We start from the raw sequence: 22,055 nt of genomic DNA, 5'->3' as shown, positions 1-22,055 counted from the left end.
GTAGGAAAACCCAGAATTTATTCAGACATTTGACTTTTTTTTAAACGTGGTTTTAGTTCTCAATTTTGAAAGATAGAGCCATGAAGAGATATTTTTGTGGAATCTCCTTTAAAGGAGATTATACAGCTTTGCAACGTAGCAACTGCCTTAGTGTTTTGTTTTGTTTTTTCTATTTCTCATGCAACTCAAAATTTTCAAAACAGATTAGAGATCAGAGTGCCACTAATTCATTTCAAAAAAGTCCAGCACATGGGACAATAGAATATATATCAATACTTGTATTGTCGTCCACTGCTTTCACAATCTAGGGATCGAAACCTTGGACACTGACTTTCTCTTTATGTAACTTTTGGAAACTACATTTTTATAGCCCCTGGAAAGAGAAGGGAAGAATTGGAGAAGTAATGGTTATTTTAGGGACCTAAGCTTAAGGTTGACATTGTGAAATACAGCACCCTTAGAACATCCCATGGTAGTTGCTACATTTCATGGTACAATATATTATTATCTCTGAATCTTCATAGGTACAGCTTTCTACTGTGTTTATAATTTTTATCACTAAAGTCATAGGACTACTTCAAGCATTATTTTTCTTGGCTACTCTAATTTAAAGATGTATTCTTGTATTTTGATAGACTTCTAAGTTTTGAGCCAGATTGTTCATACTAGGTTATCTGGTTAGTCGAATGTAAATTGCAACAGACCCTTTCTGACATTTTGTGTACTTATTTACAACGAAAACATACAAAACTCATAACCCTGATGTGAGTACACAATGCTCTTTGTTCCCTATTTGAGTAGGTAACAATGCCAAACTCTAAAGAGGGGTAAATTATAAACGCTTTGTGGCTTTTGTGGCAAAAACAGAGGTTCTTTGCAATGATTAAGTATTAGATAAATTATGGTTTGTGATGGGTTACTCCTAATTTTATTTTGATCGTTACAGAATTCAAATCATAAGAAGAAAAGCTATTGTCCAGGGATAAAGGACAGCTCTGTTCAAAGCTCAAAATGAGTTCCAGGTCTGTAAGATACAAAAAAAAGAAAGAATTATGTTAATAACAAGCCACACATTTGATATCTTGCACATTATCTTGGTCCTAAATTTTTCCCTAAGAAAATGAAATCTCTATTTCATAACTGTTTGACTGTATTTATGTGGGTTATTTTTTTTTTATAATGAAGAAAGTGTGTCCTTTACATTACATTACTGGCCAAAGATGATTATTAAAAGTACAAATACCTGACCATTTCTTTGTGGCTTGTGCTCTTCTGTGATGTAATTAAGTATCGTAATAGTCAATCACTGAATATTTAACTGTACTGTTTCATAAGGCTCTTGACATGGCTAGAAGAACCAAATGGACCATTTTGCAAAATGCAAAAATCATCTTTTTATTTTCTTGATCCATGAAGCCAATCTTTTAGCTATCAACCATGATTTTTTTTGTTATTCAGAATACCTGAAATTAACTCTTAAACAATAAAACATTGAATTTCTTAAAATCTAAAAGTAAGCTGCCATTTTCAACTTATTTTCTGGTTTTGAGCTGTTTTAAGAGATTTGATCTTCTCCTTAACCAAAAAGTACTAACTTAATGCTCAGAGGCCAACCTGCACATCATCTGACCCAGAATGAGGAATTTTTTTAAGGGTGTTCACGTTGAATGAGCCGAAACAATTCCTACCTCAAGGCTTCTATCTGCTCAACCTCTGAAGCATAAATCTGAAAATGTTTTTATCATCTTTGGAAATAATCTCTGCTCCTGTTAATTTAATAGAGAGAGATTTTAAAACCAAGTGAATAAGTGTAAGAACAACAAATCTTGAGGAAAACCCAAGCCACCAGCCTGGCAAATGTCAAAGTGTTCCCATTTGCTGGTAAAAAATAAAGTGTTTTAAGTTCAGATCTAAAGTAATGAAAGTAAGCAGAGTGGTCCACCCACGAGAACCATCTGGATATCTTGGGTAGGGGAGGCAAAGGGAAAAATGCAGGGGGCAGGAGAGAGGGGGTAAATCCTGAGTTACCTCCCAGTGTACTCATGGGCCACCACCTACACCCTGACCCATGTTCCAAGGTCAAACCATGGCCTCCTGGGGAAACTAGAAGTGTAACGTACTAAATATGAAACATCCTGGAATACGAAATATCCATATATTATACATGTTGAACCAGAATCTACCATTTTGTTTGCTATGACTAAGTCTTGAATTTTGGTTAAAAGAGAAATAAAGGAACACGTTGTCCAAAAAAGCTATTTTAAATAGAGATCATCTCCGACGTATCAAATGTATACATCCTCCCCTCCTGGTTCCCAGCCCTGACCCCAAGCATTTTTGTTTTAATGATCTCAGTATTAAGCGGGAGCTTTCAGCGCTGAGTATACTGAACCGCATGTTATAATTAGGAACTTACGTTTAGATTTATTTTTTCAGTCGTCACCCAAATGCTGCTAAGAGATATACTCCATAAGTATACACTTCTAGATATCTTTCTAAGAGAAAAATGACCCAGAAATTATGGACTGGTTGGAATATGGGTGATATACTTCTAGATATCTTTCTAAAGAGAAAAATGACCCAGAAATTATGGACTGGTTGGAATATGGGTGAATTGGAAAGTTGATAAAAGGTCCTAATTCTACAGAAAAATATGCCAGTTGGTGTGGAAGGATTTCCCAGAAGTATTTCAGTTAACTTGAATTCTATGCTGCAGCCGAATTTCCTTAAGGTTGTTTATTAATTTCCCTTTAAAATGAGGACTTCCTAAACAAGTATGAATTAATAATGTAGTCCAGAATTGGGCCCATGTGAGCCAGCCATGTAAAGTACTGCCCCCACAATCCAGGGGCCCATTGCAAAGCCAGTCTTTGTGCTACTGAGTATTGGGTCTATTCCTTGAAATAACCCTACCCTGTAGGGAGGCCCTGGAGTCTCTCAAGCAGAGATTTTTTTTTTTATATATATCTTTATTGGGGTATAATTGCTTTACAATGTTGTGTTAGTTTCTGCTGTATAACAAAGTAAATCAGCTATATGCATACATATATCCCCATATCCCCTCCCTCTCGAGCCTCCTCCCACCCTCCCTATCCCACCCCTCTAGGTGGTCACAAAGCATCAAGCTGATCTCCCTGTGCTATGCAGCAGCTTCCCACTAGCCATCCATTTTACATTTGCTAGTGTATATATGTCAATGCTACTCTCTCACTTCGTCCCAGCTTCCCCTTACTCCACTGTGTCCTCAAGTCTGTTCTCTACGTCTGCATCTTTATTCCTACCCTGCCACTAGGTTCATCAATACCGTTTTTTTAGATTCCATATATGTGCGTAAGCATCCGGTATTTGTTTTTCTCTTTCTGACTTACTTCACTCTGTACGACAGACTCTAGGTCCATCCACCTCATTACAAATAACTCAATTTCGTTCCTTTTATGACTGAGTAATATTCCATTGTATATATGTGCCACATCTTATTTATCCATTCATCTGTCGATGGACATTTAGGCTGCTTCCAAATAAGTCCTGACTATTGTAAATAGTGCTGCAATGAACATTGTGGTACATGTATCTTTTTGAATTATGGTTTTCTCAGGGTATATGCCCAGTAGTGAGATTGCTGGGTCATATGGTAGTTCTATTTTTGTTTTTTTAAGGAACCTCCATACTGTTCTCCATAGTGGCTGTATCAATTTACATTCCCACCCACGGTGCAGGAGGGTTCCCTTTTCTCCATACCCTCTCCAACATTTATTGTTTGTAGATTTTTTAATGATGGCCATTCTGACCAGTGTGAGGTGATACCTCATTGTTGTTTTGATTTGCATTTCTCTAATGATTAGTGATGTTGAGCATTCTTTCATGTGTTTGTTGGCGATCTGGATGTCTACTTTGGAGAAATGTCTATTTAGGTCTTCCATCCTTTTTTTTCTAATTAATTAATTTATTATTTATTTATGGCTGCGTTGGGTTTTCGTTGCTGTGCTCAGGCTTTCTCTAGCTGCAGCGAGTGGGGGCTACTCTTCGTGATTGTGCACGAGCTTCTCATTGTGGTGGTTTCTCTTTATTGCCGGCACGGGCTCTAGGCGCATGGGCTTCAGTAGTTGTGGCTTGTGGGCTCTAGAGCACAGGCTCAGTAGTCGTGGCACAAGGGCTTAGTTGTTCTGCAGCATGTAGGGCCTTCCCGGACCTGGGCTCCAACCCGTGTCCCCTGCACTGTCAGGCGGATTCTTAACCACTGCACCACCAGGGAAGTCCCATTCTGCCCATTTTTGGATTGGGCTGTTTGCTTTTTTGATATTGAGCTGCATGAGCTGCTTGCAATTTGGAGATTAGTCCTTTGTCAGTTACTTGTTTGCAAATATTTTCTCCCATTCTGAATGTTGTCTTTTCGTCTTGTTTATGGTTTCCTTTGCTGTGCAGAAGCTTTTAATTTTCATTAGGTCCCATTTGTTCACTTTTGTTTTTATTTACATTCCTCTAGGAGGTGGGTCAAAAAGGATCTTGCTGTGATTTATGTCATAGTGTTCTGCCTATGTTTTCCTCTAAGAGTTTTACAGTGTCTGGCTTACATTTAGGTCTTGAATCCATTTTGAGTTTATTTTTGTGTATGGTGTTAGGAAGTATTCTAATTTCATTCTTTTTCATGTAGCTGTCCAATTTTCCCAGCACCACTTATTGAAGAGGCTATCTTTTCTCCATTGTATATTCTTGCCTCATTTGTCAAAGATAAGGTGACCATATGTGTGTGGGTTTATCTCTGGGCTTTCTATCCTGTTCCATTGATCTTATTTCTGTTTTTGTGCCGATACCATACTGTTTTGATTACTGTAGCTTTATAGTATAGTCTGAAGTCAGGGAGCCTGATTCCTCCAGCTCTGTTTTTCTTTCTCGAGATTGCTTTGGCTATTTGGGGTCTTTTGTGTTTCCATACAAATTGTAAAACATTTTGTTCTAGTTCTGTGAAAAATGCCATTGGTAATTTGATAGGGATTGCACTGAATCTGTAGATTGCTTTGGGGAGTATAGTCGTTTTCACAATGTTGATTCTTCCAATCCAAGAACATGGTATATCTTTCCATCTGTTTGTATTGTCTTTGATTTCTTTCATCAGTGTCTTATAGTTTTCTGCATATAGGTCTTTTGCCTCCTTAGGTAGGTTTATTCCTAGGTATTTTATTCTTTTTGTTGCAATGGTAAATGGGAGTGTTTCCTTAATTTCTCTTTCTGATTTTTTGTTGTTAGGGTATAGGAGTGCAAGAGATTTCAGTGCATTAATTTTGTATCCTGCAGCTTTACCAAATTCACTGATTTGCTCTAGTAGTTTTCTGGTGGCATCTTTAGGATTTTCTCTGTATAGTATCATGTCATCTTCAAACAGTGACTGCTTTACTCTTCTTTTCCAATTTGTATTCCTTTTATTTCCTTTTCTTCTCTGATTACCATGGCTAAAACTCCAAAACTATAATAATAATAGTGAAGTAATAGTGGTGAGAGTGGGTTGTCTTGTTCCTGATCTTAGAAGAAATGCTTCCAGTTTTTCACCATTGAGAATGATGTTGGCTGTGAGTTTGTCACATATGGCTTTTATTATCTTGAGGTTCCCTCTATGCCCACTTTTTCAAGCAGAGATTATGAACTTGGACTACAGCAGGAACTCACCATGCAAATGTATCCTAGGTCACCTTAAGGTATCCATCCACCCACCGGGCTGCAAAGAGACCCTCAGTAGGTAAATAAAACAATATTTAAATGTGTGAAGTTCCTTTATTGGTCCCTTCTCTATTTGATAATATGGAGAGAATAAAATATTTCTCTATATCATTGGGTCATTGGTTTTCCCAAGCACTGAAAAAATGATTAATAGGACATTGTATTTGAGTCAATATTTATATAGTACTTAGAACAGGGTCTTATATATAATAAATGCTTTATACATTTTTTATATTAAAAGAAATTGTAAAGAATTTAAACAATGGTGGATCATATTTTCAAATGGTTAAGGAAATTCAGGAACTTGCTTTGCTTTGGAAACACTTCTAATTAATTATTGATATTTTACATGTTCATAAGTTTACTGGTGATTTCTGTTTTTTCTCACTTGAGAGCTGAATGTATGAGCTAGACTATTTCTCCCTGTAGGGCCTGTTTTCTGTTATGAACTGAAAATTTATGTTTCTCTTTACCAAAATCTAAATTCAATACTATACCATCTATTGCACTTTGAAAGATGCAAACGTTGGAATTTCATAACTATTCACGGAGAAATAAGGCAAAAGCATTATCTGACAATTGAAGGTAGAAAGCAATTAAGCCAGCCATATAAAGTACAACTTGAAGTGGAAAATTATGGATTGCAAGCCTTTTCATGGAAATCTATGTGTTTTCTTGTCTTGTCTAGACAAAACTGGCTCATTTCCCAAGCTTTGCAAAAGCTATCCATGAGCTCTCTGGAAAAAAGCAAATAAATATTACGATCTCTCTCACACTGTCAAGGAAAAGCCAATTCCGATTATTACAATTGATGGGTGAATCAATTTGGGGGAAAAACAAAACACACACACATACAAAACTTCCTGTTCCATCTTAGGTAACTAAAGTTAAACAGAGTACATTTTAAAATTGTGGGCCAATGAAGAAATGTTATTCTTTTTTCATTTATTGTGAGTTTTCATGTTTCATTGTTATTAGAAGTGAGCAGTGATGTGACTCATGTACAACAGCAGGTACCGTGAACAAAGCACTAAGAATTTGGCTCTCAGATACTTCAGGTGATGTGAGCTGCAACAGATTGTTTTTGTGTGTGTGCATGTGTCTTTTTAAATACCTTCCAAGTAGACGAATTTTTTAATTTTTATTTATTTATTTTTGGCTGCGTTGGGTCTTCATTGCTGCGTGTGGGCTTTCTTTAGTTGCAGCGCGCGCGGGCTACTCTTCGTTGCGGTGCGCGGGCTTCTCATTGCGGTGGCTTCTCTTGTTGCAGAGCATGGACTCTAGGCGTGCAGGCTTCAGTAGTTGTGGCTCGCGGGCTCTAGAGCACAGGCTCAGTAGTTGTGGCTTGCAGGCTTAGTTGCTCTGCAGCGTGTGAGATCTTCCCGGACCAGGGTTCAAACCCATGTCACCTGCATTGCCAGGTGGATTCTTAACCAATGCGCCACCAGGGAAGTCCAACGAGTATTTTTAAACTAAGTGTGTATGCTACCTCAGCCTAAATTAAGTGGAGGGCCAAAGAAAAAAGACCTAAAAAATGAGATGTTGATGAAGGACAGAGATGTTCCAACTCGTTCAGTCTGAACCATCTGGTTGCTCCAAGTACCAGGCAGTCCCCGACTTACGACTTTCCAGAGTTATGATGGTGTAAAAGTGATATGCAAATTTTGAACTTTGATTTTTCCCAGCCTGGCATGATGCGGTGCCACGTTCTCTCATGATGCTGGCTAGCGGCAATGAGCCAGCTGCCAGGCAACCACATGATCACGAGGGTAAACACTACCCAGACCACTATTCTCTTTTTCACTGTCAGTACAGTATTCAGTACATTACATGAGATATTCAACACTTTATTATAAAATAAGCTTTGTGTGGGCTTCCCTGGTGGCGCAGTGGTTGAGAGTCCGCCTGCCGATGCAGGGGACACGGGTTCATGCCCCGGTCCGGGAGGATCCCACATGCCGCGGAGCGGCTGGGCCTGTGAGCCATGGCCGCTGAGCCTGCGCGTCCGGAGCCTGTGCTCCGCAACGGGAGAGGCCACAACAGTGAGAGGCCCGCGTACTGAGAAAACAAAAAATATATATATAGGCTTTGTGTTAGATGATGTTGCCCAACTGTGTTCTCACGTAAGTGTTCTGAGCATGTTTAAGGTAGGCTTGGCTAGTTGTGATGTGCGGTAGGGTAGGTGTATTAAATGCACTTTCAACTTATGATGGGTTTATGGGGACGTAATTCCTTCATAACGGGAAGAAGATCTGCACTTCCTATAAATATTTCCAACTCCAAACAAAAGAAAACTGAAAGGGGTTTGTTATAGGGCCAAGCAAAGCACATTTCCTTTTGTTCTTTAGGTAGACAGTTTCTTGGTGGCCAAATCCAGTTGCGACTCCTGATTGACTTAGAGATACAGGAGAGCAGCTCCTGGACTCAAGGTGCTTGCAGTCCGGTGGGTGGAGAGACACTGTGTGAAAAGGGCCATGGTACAGATACAATTCTGTGAAACTGTAAAAGTAGTTAAATAATTCAGCCTGGGTGGATCTGGAAAGGCTTGACAGAGAAGCTGACATCCTCCTGGAAATTAGAGCAATGACTGGGAATCAACCAGTTAGTCTGGGGGAAAAGAACTTCTAGGCCAGGAGAGCAACATGAGCACGTGCTCTGAGATGTGAACTTGGGGGAAGCGTCTCCTACACACTCTAAAAAAGATTAGACTTTGTTACCTAGGTAGTGCCTAATACAATGTCCGACACATAATAATCATTCAGTTAAAAAGTATGGGAAGAAGTATACTGGTTTTCGGGGCTACCGTTACAAAGTACACGAACCAGGTAACATAACAGAATTTCTTGTTTCACAGTTCTGGAGGCTAGAAGTCCAAAATCAAGGTGCTGGCAGGGACACGGAGAAGGATCCTTTCTTGCCTCTTTCAGCTCCTGGTGGCCCCAGATGTTCCTTGGTTTATGGCAGCATAACTCCAGTTTCTGCCTCGATCTTTATACTGCCATCTTACCTCTGTGTCTGTTTCTGTGTTTTCTCTCCCTGTGTCTCTGCTTTCTTTTCTTGTAAGGACACCAGTTATATCAGATTAGGAATCACCTTAATTGAGTATGACTGCATCTTTACTTGATTACGTCTTCAAAGACTCTTTTTCCAAGTAAGGCCACATTCACAGGTACCAGGGGTTAGGACTTCAGCATAATTTTGTAGGGGACCCAGTTCAAACCCCAACGAAAGGTATGAGCCATTCAAGGTTTTGTTGCAGGGGACTTGGACCATATTTTAGAAAATTGACTCTAAATGCAGTGCCAAGGCTATATTAGAGTGCTGGAGAATTGGAAGGAAGGCCAGAGTAAGGGCTATCAGTCAAGGAGTTGTTGAGAGAAGACAGAGATGATGAAAACTTGAACTGAGGAGATAGCAGTGGAGACAGAGAAAGGGAGGCGAATCCTAGTTCCATAAACTAATCAAAGTGAGGGACTTGACAACTTATTAGATAAAGGTAGGATTCAAGGTGATTCCCAGATTTCCAGCTTAGGAGGCAGACTTAACCAGCAGTAATACCTTAACACCAATACAGAAAGTAATAGGAAAAGGTTGTTTCCCAAAGGATATTGATGCATTCAGTCTTGTACATATTGTATTCGAGATACACTTGTGGGAAGAGTTAGTATAGATAGCATCGTCCAGTAGACTCTCTACAGTGATGGAACTGTACTGTATCAGTGCTGTCTGGTACAACAGCCGCTGGCTACATGTGGCTAGTGAGTCCCGAAATGTGCACCAAGGAGCTGAATTTTTAGGTTAATTTTAATAAATTGAATTTCTAGTAGCCTTAGATAGCGTGGCTACCATAGTAGGCAGCACTGTTCTAGCAGGTATGTATTTAATGTTTGGCGAGATATGCAAAAAGAGCATGGTCTAGACTGGAGCTTGAGTTTCAGGAGTCATTAGCTTAGAGGCCTTGCTGAAGCCGTGTGAGTGCATGAGCCCACGGTGAGGAGGGGGGCAGATGCTAACAGAAGAATTAACGATGAAACTCTGTGGAAACACTGTGTATAAGTGGTGCACCATGGAAGAGTGTGAGAAAACACTCCTGAGAAGGAGAAAGGAAAAGCAGGAGAGAAGGTGCTGCAAAACCAGGGAGAAATTTCAAGGAGAGAGCAGTCCACCGTGACATTAAAAAAAAAAATTATAATAAACTATGAGAAAGACTTTCACCATTACAGTATTCTTTTGCAGTAAATGCAGTGGTCATATTTTGTTCAACAAAAGTACATTGTGCTCTAACCATGGATTTTTATCTATATTCTATTTATCTTTATCTCCCCCATCACCCGCCATTGACGTGAAAGACATTTCAAAGGTTTGTGGCGGCAACAATAAGAATTTATGAAGATGGGACTATACATGAAATCTTGTGGGACAGGAGAATGACCAAGAGACTGCTTCCTGGACAATCCAGAAGAGTATGCCCCTAAAAACTCAGCCCCATAGCAGGAGAGCCCAGAAATTCCTTCCCATGAGGTCCTCAGTAGAGATTTTTGTCAAACACTTCTACAGATAGCAATATCTTAACTTCATGGACTCCACCTAACTACCCTGTAAAGTGGGTGGAATTATTTCCAGTTTACAAAAGAGGAGGTTGGTGACCCCTGGAGTTTCAGCATCTTGTCTCACATGATGCAAGTTGCACATAGTAAAGCAGAGGCAGAATCCAAGTTCATCCGTCTTCAATGTTCTTTCACCTTAACAGTGTTTCCTAAACTTGAGACATTACAAATGCCGTCATGATCTTTGCCATATCTCTTCACACCTGTACTATTAAATACTATCACTTAATATTTTAAAAGTAAACTTAAGTTATTTAAAAACCAAATATGCATAACCTTACTTGAAAAGACCAGTATTGTTTGTCATAATTAAATGATTTTTAAATAAAGTAAATTATAAAGAATAATTTTTACAAAACATTAAAATGTTATTAAATGCTAGCTAAATAACTGCTATCTGTCAAAGACTTTGAATCTGAACCTTTCTTTTATTACAAAGGAAGATGAACAAATGGTTAAAGTGGTTCTAAAAAACGTGCTCTAACCCAAAGGAGAATATCTCCTCACCTTTTGAAAAGGGTTGCGTCTAATAGCAGTGGTACTCAGGGATAAAACATCCTGCTTTCCATTAAAAATAAATAGTGTAAGGTCATCTCCCTTTGCCATTTTACAGACTTTTTAAAAAGTACTAGGCATTATCATTTCAACACAAGTAAAGCCATAAGGAGCTGGTTAATTATAATCCAGGACTCTTACATAGTTTCTGAGGCCACTTGATATTTCCTCAGATAAGTTGTCTAAAAGATCCTTTCTAGATACTCTGCGTTGCAGGCGAAATCATCCGCACTATAGATTCCCAAGTGCCATTCTGTACATTTCATTGATTATATAATATTATGGCTTTTAGGGCAACGTGGGTTAAAAGCTTCCTTAGCAGTGTGACTGTTCTCTTTTAGAGGAACTAAGGACAAAATCGACTCCACACTCAAATCAGTTTAGAGTCAAAAACTGGATAAATTGAGAATTGGTGTTAATCATAAAAATAGAGCCAGGCATTGGACTAGACTATATCCCCTGATATGAGAGGACCCTCACACCCTCGTCAAGATTTCAGGGACCAATCACCATACCTCTATCTTTATAGGACTGATCCAGGTGACTGACAAAGCCGGTTTTTGTTCTTGTGCAGAAGTCTTAGCCATAATCTGATCCTGGGGGATGCCACCTTCTGAAGGACATTCCCAACAAGAACCCTTGAGTCCTAAAGGTAACCCCTCCCAGGTAAAATGCAGGATTAACCTTGTCTGTATAAATTTCCACTTTATAGCAACCAATACCTCAAATAAGTTCTAGGGTGTGTCTTGATGTGAAACATTAAAAGAAAATATTTTGAAATAAAAACAAGAAGAGAAAAGATCTCTTAGATGTTTTTTTTTTTTTTTACTAGCTAGGTTTTATGGATCTATTTTTTTAAGCTTGAGTTTAAGCTAAGAAAAGAAACTTTGCTTTTTATGGCAAGAGTTCTTGAGTAGAAAGGCAGCTTACAATGGAAAGCATCTTGCACAAAAGTTTTGGTAATCAGAGGGGGAAAATGCAGAGTTGCTTTGTAAATTTTGACATTGAAAGGCCAATGCAATGTAAATATGACTTCCTAGAGTGTAAACAGCAGTGGTTTGAAAATAAAACTTGTACAAAACGGGCAGCTATCTAGTTAGAAGAAAATGTGTCTAATAAGCATGGTATGCGTGAGATGCCTTGAATATTTTTGATACCGTACTATAATTACTGAAGAGGTAAAATTTCCAGGACTTTTGAAACAATGAGAATAAAAGGTCATAGGGTTTTCCCTCCAGAAAAAGACAGCTATACTTTTTGGTATTCTTTACATATTTAATTTAACAACATAAAGCACATCATTCGCACATAATTCACATACTTGGAAATGTTTGAAATTATTCATGGAACCACAAGTTCTTAAACTTTAAAGTATCCACTGTCTCTTATTTTAGAAAACAGATGAAAATATCAGTATAAAAAAGTATAATTCTGTTCATTTGATTTACGATCTCCATTGTATGAAATAAAAATTAGCCTCATTTTGAGAAAATCCAAAAGTTTACCAAAAATATTCTTTAATTCAAATGTTTTCCACTACTAGATTTTATATTCACTGTCCTTACCTTGGACTCCTGAAAACTGACTATGTTTCCAGACCTAGACGTACTTTTCTATCCTGGATTTTGTGTGATTCTGGCACATTCTCAACATAGAGTCTTTTTTTCTCTCTCCCTAAAGGCTACAAGCAATTGGAAAGGGCAGAGTCTTTGCTGTGGATGTACTTGAATGGGGCTGCAGTGCAGAAAGGAGGTGGGTTGGGAACATTTGCTTTATAATCTACTCAAGTGCAAAAACTCCTCCTTTCCAGACCGCACTGGGCACTCAGGCAACAGTAAGCATGTGTGTTAATGATCCAGTGAATAAATGAATCGTCACTTTCTTTTCTGCCTATAAATCTGTAATCCAAGGATCTGCAGCAGCTCAACCTACTGAATTTTTCATACCCAGAGTGTCTATCCCTGTGTATGGATTCCTTGCAGTTTATTCTGTGTATTTTCCCGCAGACATCAGTGGTGTGTGTTTTTATGTTCTTTTTCGGTTTGGGGGATATATCCAGCTTCCCGATATCATTAAGAGACACAGGCCACAAATACATGTGCTATTGCAAAAAACGGCTGTTCACTTCTCCTTAAATTCTCCCCATTCTGCTTTCATGACCTTCACATGTGTTCATCTCTATCTTCTTAGAGTCTTACACATTCATAACTGACAACCTCTTTCCCAATTCCATTTTTTTTTTTTTTTTCGGTACACGGGCCTCTCACTGTTGTGGCCTCTCCGTTTGCGGAGCACAGGCTCTGGACGCGCAGGCTCAGTGGCCATGGCTCACGGGCCCAGCTGCTCCGCGGCATGTGGGATCTTCCTGGACCGGGACACGAACCCGTGTCCCCTGCATCGGCAGGCGGACTCTCAACCACTGCGCCACCAGGGAAGCCTCCAATTCCATTTTTATATATAAAATTAACCAAACATGTCCTTTTTTGCAGATTTTATCATTTTCCTTTTATAGCTTTGTCTGTTTGTCCATCCGTCCATTCACTGATCCATCCTACAACGACGTAATTCATTGAGTGTACCTTTAACTGATTCCATTACCAATTCATGTATTTATCTTTGAAAAAGGTTTGCTCATAGCTTGTCTGCAGAGTAGACAGCAGTCTTGGTAAATTTCAAAAGCCACCTACCTTGTACATTCTGGAAATTTTTCATATGTGATGAAGATGTATTTGTCTCCTAAGAGTTTGGACATTCCTTGTCCTGATATTTCAGGGGACATTTGATCTTCAAAGAAGTGATCCAAACGGCTTTTGCATACCCCCCTTCCAGTGATTCTTGCCAAGAACGCTGTGGGTGGTATCTGTGCCTCATGGCCATGTGGATACCATAGAAGCAGCAGGAAAGAAGGGCTTTTAAACAAGCTACTCTGTGCCATTTCGTGATCCCATTTCCAGCTATCAAAAGGACTTCTCAGAATTTAAGGACACTTATGCAAGCAGCAGTAGATTTGATTCTTGATAGAAGCTTTTGGAGATGTATATTTCACTTGGTACTTTCTGCCAGTGCTAGTTTCCCTGCTCAAAATAATGCCTGGCAGGGTAGTTCTTCCATATATTATCCACGCATCTCACCATTTGCCTAGGGGGGACAGTAAAGAAAGATGTACTATAATGGCTAATTTTTATTTAAATGTATACAAAAGTGTACAATGTATTAAAAGTAGTGATAGGGCTTCCCTGGTAGCGCAGTGGTTGAGAGTCCGCCTGCCGATGCAGGGGACACGGGTTTGTGCCCCGGTCCGGGAGGATTCCACATGCCGCGGAGCGGCTAGGCCCGTGAGCCATGGCCGCTGAGCCTGCGCGTCCGGAGCCTGTGCTCCGCAGCGGGAGAGGCCGCGGCAGTGAGAGGCCCGCATACCGCCAAAAAAAAGTAGTGGTAATAGCCTCTCAGTTATTGTTATACTGTGTTATCTCCCAATGGGTATCACCCTACTGTTAAGATAAACAGGTTGAGTTTGCCCTCAAGACATCAGATAGGTAGAAATTCACTTGGAATAGGTATTCAGATATGAAAATATGTTCATTCCTACAAAATATTCTAAAGTCATATTCTGAGTTCATATAAAGTCATCTTTCTTTCTGCTTCTGTTTGTCTTGCAATGTCGCAAGGCCAGGAGGAGGGTTCCAGGTTTCTTCTAACTGTCGTCTTAATATTTGTCTTTGATCCTTTCCTCTCTGTGTGTGTGTCCAGGTATCAGGGCATCAGCATCCTTGTTTCTAAGCTCTATCAGAAAAATTAGCAGCTGTTTCCAATGTCCATTTAGCTGCCAGTCCTCTGAAAAGGACATAGGAGAGAAAACTATGTACAAAGAGCGCACTAGGTTCTTCTGCAGTGCCATGGGCACGTGAAATACATGACTTGGTAGCGGAAATGGTCCTTGTTTTGAATTTGAAGCCATACTACCTTTTCCCGGCACATAGACATTTATACTCTAGGACTCTTGATAGTTCTATATGGAAAAAGTACTTCCTGTTTATATAAACCATAGCTTGTGGCAATAAATGGCTCCAAGTATCAAAGGGTAAAAGAAACTGTGTGGCAAGCTATGCATATTTTTTCCATAATAGCGTTTATTTCCAAATTTAAAATATGTGCTTATGTGTATATGTGTGCATGTATTCTGCGAAAAAAAAATTTATGTATTTCTATTTCCCCAAATATATATGTTTCTTGATATAAAATATCAAGAAAAGATACTTCGTGACAACATCTAGATATAAATATCTCCAGGTGTTATTTGTCTTAGTCTGTTCAGGCTACTATTGCAGAAAGGCACTGGGTGGCTTATAAACAACAAAAATGTATTTCTCACAGTTCTGGAGGCTGCAAGTCCAAGAGGCTGCTGGCAGACTCGGTGTTTGGTGAGGACCCACTTCCTCGTAGATGTCTGCCTTCTCACTGCCACCTCACGCGGCAGAAGTAAGAGCTAGCTCTGTGAGGTCTCTTTTATAAAGGCACTAATCCCATTCATGAGGGTTCTACTCTCATGACCTAATCACCTCCCAAAGGCCCCACCCCTAGGACCGTCAACTTGGGGGTTAAGATTCACTCAGCATGATTTTGAGAGGGCTAGAAACGTCCAGACCATAGCATTACTCATCATTCTTCATTATTTTTATAATTATCGGGTGCTATTTATTCAATTATGACAAACTGTATCCTTGCAAAAATTCTCAGAGGGTTTTTGACCTACTGTAGAATAAATAGGAAAAACTCAGAGAAACCTGGTGTATGCTCTGGAAAAAGACACATCCAGGTGTCCTGGCCGAAATCTCCCAGACTTCCCTACTCTACTCCCACCTTGGGGAGCAGTGCAGAGCCATCATGAATTACTGATGAGAATCCGGTTGCCAAGCACTAGAAAGGAGAGCCATTACTGTGCTCCTGAGTCTCCCAGGGCAGAATTTTCCCGACGGAGGTGCCAGACTGCCATCTTTTTCTGAGTGTGAATTCCCTTAATACCAGGGCATGATTATTGGCAAAGAAAAGAAAGAAAAAACTAAAAGCGTTACTAAGTGCACAGCAGTGCTAGGCAATCTGGGTGCATTCCTATAATCCAGTGCTGGGAGTATGAAAGAGAGATGAAAAGTGAACCCGTTACAGATGCAGGTTTTAGGAATCCACTCCACCTCCACCGTAAGTATAGCTCATTCCTCGGGGGCCTAAATCAAGCCGTGCAAGTCTCCACAGAACAATTAAGTGTCTTCTCTTTCAAGACGAACAGAATGTAGGCAGGCAGGAGAGAGATTTCAGAGCCCTCACAGCTGCTAAAATGTCAGAGCTGAAAGCCTAAGATTGCCCCTCCTTCCTGGTCCAAAAGAAGTTGTTCAACTGTCTAAGAAAAATGGTAACTTCAGAGGCAATTCTTGGAGTTCATGTAATGATGGTTAGTACCATGGTAGCTTGGATGGCAGTTCTGAAATCCCTAATTGGTTTACACTTAAGCTTTTCCTTAAAGATTTACTGTTTATTGTAGCTGATTACAAAAGAGAGAAGTACATATTTCTTTTCTTATGAATGACTTAAAATGCAGTATGTATACCACCTGGGATAGAAAAGTACATGCCAAGCTAGATATTAATCCTTTTTAAACATATAAATATTTCCTTTCCAGTCAAGACATTTATGTGCACCTACTATGTACCATAAACCTACGTCAGGGGCTGCCAGGACACAAATAAGAAAAGGATTTAATCCTGTCTCAAAGGAGTTTTTAGTGTAATAGAAGACATATCTGTCGTCTGTTGCCGCAGCAATACTGTGGTACAAATCATCCCAAAACTCAGTATTCTAGCTCCCACATCTGTGGTTCATCTGGGCATCCATTGACTCCAACCAGGCTTGGTTGAGCTTGGCCCTGAGCTGCAGTTTGGGGCCAGTTCTGTCTGCTCATCTGATGAGATGATGGGCCTCTCGTCATCCTAAGATCAGTGGACCAGTCAAGCATGTTCTTCCCATGGTGATGACAGAAGCAGGTGGGCAAGCCCAACCACACAACCGGCTTTGGACAGATCACATCCCCTAATATTCACTAGCCAAAGCAAGTCACGTGGCCAAAGCCAACATCACTGGACGGAAGAAATATACTCTGCCTAGGAAGACTGCAAAGATACACGACAAAGGATATGGGGATATAGGGAGAAATGCAAAAGAGAGAAAAATAATACAATGAGCCACATTAGGGAAAGATAAATTCACACATGCCTGTATAACAAAGGGTGGGAATTTCCAAAGGGAAGGGATTAATTATATCTCAGAGACACTAAGGAAGTATTCTTAGTGGAGGTGACATTTGCACTCAGTCACAAAAGGTGTTTGCATTTCAAGAGGCAGACAAGGTGTATGTATAGGTGTGTCGGGGGGAGAGGGGTGGACAGATAATAATTTAAGGATGCTCCAGGAGCAATAGTGGTGGACATGTGTAGGACAGTCTCAGTGTTAGGTTACAGAGAAGTAAATTCAAAAGAAAACGTAGAAATAGAAAAAGTATATCAATAGGAAAACTACAAGTAGACAGCAGAGATGTCCTGTGTCAGAAGTTCTTGTGTTATATGTTATTGCCGGAAGTTCTTTGAAAAGACAAGTGTTTGAAAATTCTGAAGGTACGAAATGTGAAAAAGCACACAAGGATAGAATTTTTGTTTAAGTCTTTAGAGCTATAATTAGAGCTGGAAATGACTTATAAATTATCTAAATCAACTCACTTATTTCACAGGTAAAGAAATGTGTATTTTGGAGGTAAATTCATTCTCTCTCTCTCTCTCTCTCTCTCTCTCTCTCTCTCTCTATATATATATATATATATGTATATTCACACATCTGTATGAAATATATAAACATATTTAGAAAGAGAATAAATGTCTTCCTAAATAAATCTATCCATCTAAATATGTAAAATGTATATTATATAAATATATTTATATAGCACGAGAATAAATTTTTCCATACATATGTATATATGTCTCTCAAGGTTGGGAGAGGGGCAGCTATGAAATGAGCAGACTTCTTAAAGCAGTATTCTAGAGAACTCTCAATCTCTCATAAGCTTAAAAACCACTTGCATCTTCATCAAGTGATCTTTCTGGTTCTGAGGAACAGAATAAGAGTCACATTATTCAAATGCAAAGGGAGGAATGATTAATAAGAAGGAAAAATAAGTATTGCCACAGATATTCAAGGCCTGGAAATACCATCTGAGGTGCTAGATCTAATGGAGGAAGGAAGCAGGGGCTCCCCAGAACTCAGACCGCAGAGTCTGGGGTATGGTTATCAAAAGATGGGGGACTGAACCCCAGGGGGCAGGTGAGGGCAGAGACAGCAAATGGTCTCTATACCCACGGCCAGTCTTCCCCTCTTGTGAAACACATTCCCCTCATTCGTAAATGAAGCATAACCATCTGCCTAGCTAAAGTATAATTAGAAAAGCCAATCAGTTTGTGTTCGTAATGTATGAGCTTTCTTCCCAGTATAGAAATAATGAAACTTTGAAGTTGTGCCCTTTAGATAATCACCATTAACGTGGATCAAAGGTCAGCAGACTCTAGCCCTTGGACCAAATCAGCTGACCTGTTTTTACAGGACACATTGGATGGAAAAATAGCCACGACTGCTTGTTTACGAATTGTTTATGGCAGCTTTTGCACTAAAACAGCAGGGTTGAATAATTGCAACAGAGACAGAACCCATATGGCCTGCAGTGCCACAACTATTTCTTATCTGGCCTTTTACAGATAGTTTGCCCACCCCTGATGTAGATATTGGAGGATTAGCCCTTTTCTGGAATGGGTGAAACGTGCATGTGCTCCCACTTCCGGTGATGGATTCAGCAGGGGTCGGCCCAGGAAGGATGTCAGTGGCATGAGTGTCACCTCCCTTGCCTCCTTCCCGGGGCTCCGCTCTGGCCATCCTTAACCCTTTGCTCTATCTGTGTCCTTTGCCAGACTCCGACCTGAGCATGCGCACACTGAGCACGCCCAGCCCAGCCCTGATATGTCCACCCAACCTGCCGGGATTTCAGAATGGAAGGGGCTCGTCCACCTCCTCGTCCTCCGTCACCGGGGAGACGGTGGCCATGGTCCACTCCCCGCCCCCGACCCGTCTCACCCACCCGCTCATCCGGCTCGCCTCCCGGCCCCCGAAGGAGCAGGCCAGCATCGAACGGCTCCCGGACCACGCCATGGTGCAGATCTTCTCCTTCCTGCCCACCAACCAGCTGTGCCGCTGCGCCCGCGTGTGCCGCCGCTGGTACAACCTGGCCTGGGACCCGCGCCTCTGGAGGACTATCCGCCTGACGGGCGAGACCGTCAACGTGGACCGCGCCCTCAAGGTGCTGACCCGCAGGCTCTGTCAGGACACACCCAACGTCTGTCTCATGCTGGAAACCGTAAGTGTCAGTGGCTGCAGGCGGCTCACGGACCGAGGTCTTTACACCATTGCCCAGCGCTGCCCGGAGCTCCGGCGGCTGGAAGTCTCGGGCTGCTACAATATCTCCAACGAGGCAGTCTTCGATGTGGTGTCCCTCTGTCCCAATCTGGAGCATCTGGATGTGTCAGGTACGTGGCCACTGACCTGCCATCGGCAGGCCCTTCCCAGCGCACCATCCCGAACCCGTAAAGGACACTGCCACCTGGGAAGGGTCCCCCTTGTGATAGCCAGGGGTCAGGAGGCTGACTCTTCTTCCTGAAAGACTGTCTTTACGGAATCATGACCCTGGGGGCCAGAGGTATGCCTTTCATCAAACGATGTCAACTTCTTAGAGGAACTAGAGGCACCTTTTGTCTGGCAGTTCAAGTTGGGGTGACTTTTAAGCGTGTCTTTCCTCCCCATCATTCTCAAAGTAATTTCAGAGCAACCGTAGATCATGGGAACTAAACATCTAATCACAGATAAATAAGAACCAACTCTAACTCAAACGGAGGTAGTTTAGAAAGTGACCTGACATCCACTGGTTACTGTTTCATGGAGCCTGAGTGCTGTGTCTAAGCTGATTCTGTGTTGTGGCCTGTGATTGTGGTTGCTCACCATTTTGCAGACATTGGGGAGAAGCCATCATGGCCAAGCATCTCTTCATATTTCACCCCTACTCTCCTCACCCTTGGGTTGATTTTGCACCTTTTCTCAAGCACAGTTCTCAATTGGTAGTACAAGGTTAGGGCCCACCAGGGAGAGCCTTTTTAGTTCCTTTAAAAAATGAAGGAAATCCCAGCATGGCTGCTTTGCTTGAAGCCCTCTCTCAGGCAGGAAGAATTAAAACCCAGACTCATACTTAGGCGCCAGACAGACGTGGATCCAGCCGGACTAACAGCCTTTCTTTATCTCATCCACTGCTCAGTCAGAAGACGAACATTCGAGAGGCTGAAATGTGTAAGATGCATCAGGGAGTTAAAGAAATGAACAGCGTGAGCTACAACCTCAGGGATTGTTGGGGAAGAGGGTCAAGAAGTAAAAACCACTGTGACGGGTGAATAAACAGAATTGGGGATTTACAAGCATCTGAGGTAAATGATACCCTCCGGCAAAAGCTGAGGTAAAAGTCGCCTCTCTGAGCTCGCTCTCTCTTTTGAAAACCGACATCTGAAAATATTTCAGATGACAGTCAATTATTTCTCGCAGATTCTTTCCCTTGCTGGAAAGCAGCTCTTCGCCCCCCTCCTTCAGCTGGCTCCAGGACAAAGCCATAGAAACTGTATGTTCGGTTTGTCATGAGCAGCTGTTGGCATAAAGAAGCAGGAAACTAAAAGGTTTTCTTGCATTTTCCCCCCAAGGATTTCTGGAAAAAGAAAGCATTGTGTTGTGGTAGAAACTAGTTTCAGAACTCTGTGATTTGGGACAATTCACAGCTTTCTCTAGATATGTTTCCTCTTCGTTTAAAAAAAAAAGGGGGGGACGGGGGGGCTAAGGGATTGGATTCTTTAACAGGCTAAGATTCTGAAGCTTGTGGGCCTCTTTTATACACACCTCATTTTCTCAGATTAGAAAATGACTCATTTTTGGAATCCTCATCTTAGTTAAAGGGGCAGCCCATGCACCCTCAGTACAGGCTGCAAGCAATTGTGTTCTGTCCTTGGAGTCCGTTTGAAATTCAGAAATGCAGAAACTACTTTGGCTATTTGAGAATGGAAATTTCTGGGCTTCTAGCCTGAGTGTATGGATCCTGCTTGGTCCCTTTGCTAACCATTATGGAAGCCTTGATGCCCTTCGTCTTTATCAACCTGCCCCGTTGCAGAACCTAAAATATTTATGTATCTTCCTCACATGTCTTCCGATGACACGCTGTGATCTGGGTATATAAAGACTGTGTACACAGGGGAAGCTCTGACTCACCGAGAGCACATAATTGTTGATATTGGCAGGAGTGGTGATGGGTATTTTCAGGTAGATGAACTTGAAGGACCCAACAAGCCATAGGGATGGATTTGTATCACCACCTCTGAACAGTGCCCTCCAGTTCTGAGGGAATCTAGAAATTGTGATTTCACCTATGCCTTGTTCCCTTTGGGTCTTACAGCTGGCCTCTGACAGTGACCACCTCCTCAATGGCAATAAACTTGACTTCGGAAGACTCATCGCTGGTCTAGAGCCTAATTCCCCCAGAGGACGTGAGACTGCCCCTCCCATCCCTAGCATGCCCACTTTGAAAGTTATGTTTTCAAGTCATTGAAAGTTACTGTAACTAGCTCTAGTGTTTTTTCATTATCACTTATTACCTTTTATTAAAGTTTACTCAGGGTTCTCCAGAGAAATAGAACTAATAGTATATATATAAAGAGATTTATTAAGAGGAATTGGCTCACACAATTACGGCATCTGAGAAGTCCTATAGTTTGCCGTCTGCAAGCTGGAGACCCAGAAAAACCAATGATGCAGTTAGTCTGAGTCTAAAAGTCTGAGAACCAGGGTTGCTGATGGTGTAAGTCTCAGTCCGAAGGCAGGAAAAGACCACTGTGTTAGCGCAAACATTTAGGCAGAGGGAGAGTTCTCCATCCTCCATCTTTTGTTCTATTCGGACCCTCAACAGATTGGATGGTGTCCATCTGCACTGAGAAGGGCAGACTGCTTGACTGAGTTCCCCGGTTCAAATGTTAATCTTAACCAGAAACACGCTCACAGGCACACCAGAAA

General features: G+C 41.1%; 1 protein-coding gene across 2 annotated transcripts in view; it reads left to right on the top strand.

Annotated features, from left to right (window-relative positions):
- The window catches only part of FBXL7 (F-box and leucine rich repeat protein 7), a 422,210-nt gene that overhangs the window by 391,923 nt on the left and 8,232 nt on the right, over positions 1–22,055 (top strand). For both annotated transcript variants that reach the window (XM_032625625.1, XM_032625626.1), the window contains one exon: positions 18,875–19,486. In XM_032625625.1, coding sequence (XP_032481516.1) covers positions 18,875–19,486 — 612 coding nt within the window. The remainder of the gene's footprint in view (positions 1–18,874; positions 19,487–22,055) is intronic.

This window comes from Phocoena sinus, chromosome 3, assembly GCF_008692025.1.
Source record: "Phocoena sinus isolate mPhoSin1 chromosome 3, mPhoSin1.pri, whole genome shotgun sequence".
NCBI classification, from domain to species: domain Eukaryota; kingdom Metazoa; phylum Chordata; class Mammalia; order Artiodactyla; family Phocoenidae; genus Phocoena; species Phocoena sinus.
Note: the sequence above shows the minus strand (reverse complement) of the source record. Positions and strands in the feature narration are given on the sequence as shown.